At 32.8% G+C, this 6,598-nt stretch overlaps 1 protein-coding gene across 3 annotated transcripts; it reads right to left on the reverse strand.

Moving 5' to 3' along the window:
* Positions 1 to 399: 399 nt before the first annotated feature.
* On the reverse strand, positions 400 to 4,868 carry LOC114180877 (YTH domain-containing protein ECT2-like). 3 transcript variants are annotated; one of them, XM_028067179.1, is made up of 9 exons: positions 4,326 to 4,868; positions 4,095 to 4,156; positions 3,711 to 3,876; positions 3,532 to 3,608; positions 2,800 to 3,231; positions 2,215 to 2,715; positions 1,881 to 2,093; positions 1,619 to 1,771; positions 400 to 884 (listed from the first exon to the last, which is right to left on the reverse strand). In XM_028067179.1, exons 1-9 carry the CDS (start codon positions 4,345 to 4,347, stop codon positions 777 to 779), a joined length of 1,734 nt encoding a protein of 577 aa, XP_027922980.1. In that variant the 5' UTR covers positions 4,348 to 4,868; the 3' UTR covers positions 400 to 776. The 3 variants fall into 3 exon arrangements, with proteins under 3 accessions (XP_027922980.1, XP_027922973.1, XP_027922985.1); XM_028067172.1 differs by having other exon boundaries at positions 4,095 to 4,162; XM_028067184.1 differs by lacking the exon at positions 4,326 to 4,868 and having other exon boundaries at positions 3,532 to 3,619; positions 4,095 to 4,168.
* Positions 4,869 to 6,598: the final 1,730 nt, after the last annotated feature.

The raw sequence follows: 6,598 nt of genomic DNA on the forward strand, positions 1-6,598 counted from the left end.
TTAAAACACTTGTCTCTAACCCAAAATCATAAAATGATAAATTCATAAATCTTTCTATTTCAATACTATTTATCTTATTCACTTCTATTACCTGTGAAACTTTAAAGTTAGGTATGAATTCGAACATGATTTACATCTTTTTTATTTTTGATTCTTGATCGTGCAAAGACAGATGAAGAGGGAATTTCATCAAAAAATAATGGGCGCATTCTACGACCATGATATGCAATAATATATTGAAAATTAAAAGAATGAAATAATGCATGGTGAAAAAGTTCCTAAGTTCAATAATTAGCATCATTATTTTGAACGCATTATTATTGGTGAGCTGTCCCAATCGTGGCTTTTGTTATGTTGTTAAAATCGGTAACTACAACTACATGGAATAAAATTTGAAAATACCAAGAACAAAGAAGAACCAAACTGAGCTTATTATGTGCAAACAAAGATAAAAAGAGTAAATGAGAAGTGCTTTTCAAAGCACTATGTAACAGCTATATCACCGGGTCCATCATCTTCCAAGACTTTCTTCCTTTGTAGTTTTGTACAATTAGGAATGCAGTCACCATTTTCCCCGACAAAATTTATTTTCTTTTCATTTCTTTTCTTTTTTTCTTTTTTTTCCTTTTCTAAATCATCATCAGCAAGAACTTTTTTTTTTAGTACTTCAAATTTGAATTCATTAGCTTTTCTTACTCTATGGCCCACGTGGCAGTGCCACAATGCACCATGCTGACATGGCAGGTCCCCGGAAACAGTATCAGCCTACGTGTTCTTCAGTCATTCATTTTCTCAACCACCTTAGGATCCTCCATGTTCTTCACAGATGATGATGATGATGATAGCTCTATTGACCCTAGTGTTGTGGTTAATTCATCTACATGCTGCCAAATATAACAAATACTTCAATAAAAATGTACTGAAATGGATGTTTCTAGACTTTCAATCAATCACAAATCACTGCTAAAATATTACGATAGAAGTCAACAAATTTATAAGCCCAATAAAATAAAACTTTAACAGACATACCCAGTATAAAGATTTTAAATTTAACGAATCTGTATATCTTAATTGTATTTTACGATAGTTTTATAAAAATGAACAAACTTATCTGTATACAGCAATTGTAAAAGTTTTTATGTTGTCAGAAATCATCATTAGAACGATTCCTAAGATAGTTATTACAAAAGTGTAACACTCTAATCATACATGCCAGTTTGTGATATTTGACACTGTAAGTGCAAATATTGTTTATTCATAAAATTGTTATAATGGAGCAATTAGGGGGGAGAGGAAAGCATCTTGAAAGGAATATGATTACACAGAAAAGTTAAATAAAGAACTGAGAATAAATACCAATGCTCCAAAGTGTCTATAAAGAGCTCTTAGTTTATGAAATTTCTCAAGACCAAATTATTCTTTGAGGCTTTAGAATTTTTTTTATCAACTAGGCATGATCAGATATAGCAAAAAGTGTTGCTACTCCAAGCACAATTATGCCAATGAGGACCCACAATCACATGCGTTCATCAGTAGTTGCCATTGTCCATCATATCAATAAGGAAAAGTAAAAACTTGTAAAATTTTGGAATAAGGTAGCAAGCAGTGTAAAGCAAACCTGTATACTGGTATGGGGAATAGATTGCCTTGTTTTCTTCTCCTGCAAGACCTTCTGGCGGCTTTCGTAAAACTCAAAGTCATCCAATATGGAAGTTCTTGCCACATAGTTCTTGAAAATGTTGAGCATTTCAACACCTTGGGGAAAACTCACCTGAAAGAAGAAAAACATAGACGACAAGATGAGTAAGCACGCAGAAGAAATAACCAAGTCTTTCTCAGTGGATTGTGTTGGTTAACAATGAAAAATGCAAAATGCAGACCTCTTGTGTGTCTCTACTATTTGTGACGGGCTTGTGATCATTATTCTCAAGTATTATGTGCCGTAGTTGAGGATTTGGAACATCCTTTATAATGTGCCATTTCACAGGAAAGTATCCATTCCATTTATCTTGTTGCCAGAAATCCATACTTTTGTTGAAATCAACTCGACCAGTCATCTCAGCTACTCCACAAAATTGACCGCTGGCATTGACCTGAACAACATAAACAACTAGCAGTAAGATATTGAGAGACAGTTATCAATCTTAAAATACACAAGCAGATAAACATGGATGCAGGGAATTTAAGTTTTTGAGACAGAACCAAACAGCGTACCGAAAAGAAAAGGAACACAGGGCACTTGCATCCTTTCTCTTCCATTCTCTTCTGTGCATCCTGAAATGCACCATCCAGCCTCTTGTTCCCATTAGGAGTACTTGCCCACACGTTGTATTTGATGCTCTTGTGGATATCATCTTCACTGTATGATTTGATGACAAAGAAAAGTGCATGGTCGTATTTGGTTGGAAAATCATGAAGGTTGTATTGATCTGTCCTGATTTTGCTACTAACATTTCCACTCCCACCTAGGGCCAAGTTTCTCACAGAGTTACCTCCAGACACTAATCCACCTTTTGCATTGGCTGTTCTAGGACCTTGATTCTGCTCATTAAGTGAATCATTGACCTTGTTTCTGTTTTTCAACTTATCAGTACTAACCCAGCCCTTTGTATTTGTTTTCACACTAAGCAAGTTGTTTGGGTACAGGAATCCACTCTTCCCTTGATTGTATGTGGGAAACTTGGCAACAGGTGAATGGAGGACCGAAACAGGTGCCTGAAAAAACATTACAAGTTCATTAGAATAATCTATTCCAAGAGGGTCAGGGTAAAGCTAAAGGAAGAAGAAATGTAATGTTACTTTGTTTGTTTGTTTTGGCTGGTTTCTCTTAACATGAGTTGATGTGACCTCCAATAATGGTGTTGAGCCCTTCAATTCTGCCGAGTTAGATGAGGGTGAAGACTTTGATACAACACCACCAGAATGACTCTGGGAAGACAAATTAGATCTACCATTTGGTTTACCAGCCAGATCATTATAAACATGTCCTTGAAACCCATCTTGTGTGATCAGGGAAGAATCCCATGAGTATGTTGATGGTGGTAATTCTCCATAGGATAGAGAGGTTGGTAAATAACCAGGTGATCCAATTGGGTGTTGAAAGATGGATCCAGGGTGGTAGACATTATACTGTCCTTCAACACCAGCTGTACCTATAGGAAAGTATGAAGGGTAGCCAGTCTGAAATCCTGGCACGAGATAGACATAAGATCCATTATCTGCTTGCATGACCTAAATGAAGCAACAGAAAGAACAAAAATATGTATTGAGACATGTATCATACATCAATGAATATTAAAAAGACCAACTATATGTTAGCTTGACTTTAAGGAAAGAGAATGCAAACATAGTGCATAGTGAAATCCCATTGTTTCAGCAAACCAGTTAGTGTCTACATAGCTTTATTATCTCTCAAAACATTAGAGTGAAAATGCTGTTAAATTGAAGTATTTATACATGCGTAGCCACAAAGAAAGACTCAACAATAACATCAACAGCATGACCAACCACAGTTCAACTCAAGAGACTTACAGGGTACTGAAGATCCATGGCATCTGCACCAACATAGTACCCCTGGTTGTCTGACTCTCCAAAGAAACCACCATAACCTGTGATCACTCTACCGTAAGAAGTGAAAACATAAATATTGCAACCAATTGAAATGAATAGGGAACCATTGGAGGGAACGTCTTTAATCAGCAGCAACTAACCTGGATAGTAGTAACCATAATAGCCACCGGCAGGATAAGGAACACCTTGATCTGTGGACAAGTACTCATGATCCACATCAACATCCTTAACACTACCAGAAGCATCTCCTATCGATGATACACATGATCTTGCATCAGATGGGGAACTTGCGCCCTTCGAGGGAACCTGAACAGACAACATCCACATGAACACTAAGAAAACATGAATTGTCTATGTCTCTCATACACCACCAATGAAACAGTTCATTTCAAACCAAAGAACAGAAAACATAATATTAAAAATATTAAAGATCCTGAAATCCAAAGTTAAAGTGATACTTTACACATCACATGCAACAACAGAAAAAGAGGCATGAGGCTAAAATAAAAATTATCATTCATTACCGTATTGGAATTATTGAGTTCAGCCCCTGAAGAATCACCATGAAGCTTCTTCCTCATGTCATCTGCAGCTGTTAAAAGCAGAAGATTTAAAAATCTCTCCCTTTTTCACAATTTTCTTCATCTCATTTTCAAAAGGGTACCCAAAAGAAAAAAAAAAAAAAAAAAGAACAATCCAAAGCATGAATAAAACCCATAAATCAAAAGAACAACGTAAAAGAGATGAGGGCTTACACTTTTGCAATTGAGCAGCCATGCCAACAGTACTTAAACTAGAATCTCTCAGTTTTTTCAACTTCAACGAAAATTCTCAAAACCCCTTTAACACAATTCACTGAACAGAGAAAACACAGCAGATCCTCCAAAACACCCAAGAAATACAGTTTTATATATTTATATTTTAGTATACATAAAAAAGTTCAGTCTATGAAGGTGGAATCAAAGAGTACAACAACTACAGAAAACAGATAAACCCCACAAGATTTTTCAGAGAGAAAATTCTGGGTATGGATTGTTTTTTGCGGCTGGTCTCTAGATTTCAGGGCTATGCCAAAAAAATCACAAAAAAGAAGATTTTTTGTGTGAGGAAGAGAGAAGGGCGAGAAGCACGGCCTGAATATCCTTGAATTGATAATATTTTTGGTTGGAAGATATGGTTTTGAATAGAGAAACTATTTAAAGAGATGCTGATGAATGAATGGAAGAGAGAGAATCCTCAGAACAGAACACAACAGATACACAATGGAGGAGAGAGAAAGTGTGGAGAGAAAGAGAAGGAGAAGAAGCAAATGGCATCTCATAAAATAGAGAAAAGGGACGGTCTACACGGATCCACGTCATCATCTTTTATTTCAATAATTTAATATTTTATGAAAACTAAAAAGTTAAAATAAAATAAAAACTACGTGTTGATAGAGTGTTTTTACAGCTTTCAGAATTTCACTTCTCTTGAGTTTACTTATTTATTTAAATGTGCCTTTGTCTGTGCATCAAACTACCCGCGTAAATTCAAAATGGTAGAAATAAAATTATTGATTAAACAGCAATTTTTCTTAAGTTGTGTTTAAATGCTTTTGATGAAAGTATCATTATAATAAAATAAAATTTTATTTTATTGTATATACTTTCTATATCATAATAAATACATAACATATAAAATAATTAAAAATTAATAAAAATAATTAATATTATATTAAGTTTTAAAAATAACAGTTAAAGAAACTATATTCAAAATTTAACGTTTAAGGATTAATGAAAATATATTAAAAATGTTAACGTTTTATATCTAGACATTTGACTTGAAAAGGAACTGTTTATTTATTATTTTAATTAAATTACAAATTGTGTTTTAAATATTAAGTGATACAAATGACGAGGGAATAAATGAAATATACTTGTTGAAATTGGTTTCCTTTTATAATTTATCAAACAAGGACGATCCGATTATTTAATACATTGTACGTAGAGATGTCAACGGGACGGGTAAGATAAGGGTAGTGTTTTTTATATATCTTGTTTGTTGGATAAATATTCGTCTAGTACTAGTACCCATATCCATGCGCGCATCCGTTATGCGAATACTCGTATATTTTCTTAATATTTACATATATCAACGGGCAATGGCAGAAGTATGAAGGGACATGGGAGCCACGGTTCCCCCAACCATTTTTTTTAATTTTATTTACTATATATTTAAAAAATAATATTTATAAATTATTACTTTATTTATATTAATTTATTTTATTTTATTTTATTTTCTATATATTTTTAAAAATATATTTATATATTACTACTTTATTTATATATTATTACTTTATTTATATATTATTATCTTATTTAAATTAATTTAGTTTGAAAAATCTTTTTTAAAATTTAAAAATCACGTTTTTTTCTTTATTATAATTTCTTATACTTTTTTATTTGGTTTCTCTCTTCTGTGCCTTCATCTCTTTTTCCCGTTTTATTTTCATCTCAATTTTTACCATCAATTCCTTATTATTTTCAAAATCAAATTGCACTACCACAAAATTGAAGAGTTAAGAAACATTTTGGACTGAACAATTTCTTCTTTTGAGTACATTCATCTTTTCCTTTTTATTTTTGAAGCAATATGTTTCTCTCTTGTATGTGGCTTTTCTACGCTCTAGGCATGTATGTGTTAAAGATCATAAAATCATGCTTTAATTGTTGATCAAACTCTTCTTTATGTAGATAGAGCTATTTTAAGCTTTGAAATTGTGTAAGGGAAGAACAAGATTAGAAATTACTCTAAGGTAAGGGAAGCTAATCATTTAGAATTTATTAGTTTTCTTAAAATATCGAGTCTTGCTTTTAAGATTTAATATGAAGTATTCATAATTTTATCTTTTAGTAAATAGGTGAGAGGTGAAAACTTTATATTAGAAAAATTATGATAAAGAGTAAAAGAATTGATTCTTTTTTCAAGAGGAAGGCTTGTGATGAAATTGAAAAAATTGCATCTACGTCATCTAAAATTGAGAAACTTC

Source organism: Vigna unguiculata, chromosome 1 (assembly GCF_004118075.2).
Source record: "Vigna unguiculata cultivar IT97K-499-35 chromosome 1, ASM411807v1, whole genome shotgun sequence".
In the NCBI taxonomy this organism is placed as follows: Eukaryota; Viridiplantae; Streptophyta; class Magnoliopsida; order Fabales; family Fabaceae; genus Vigna; species Vigna unguiculata.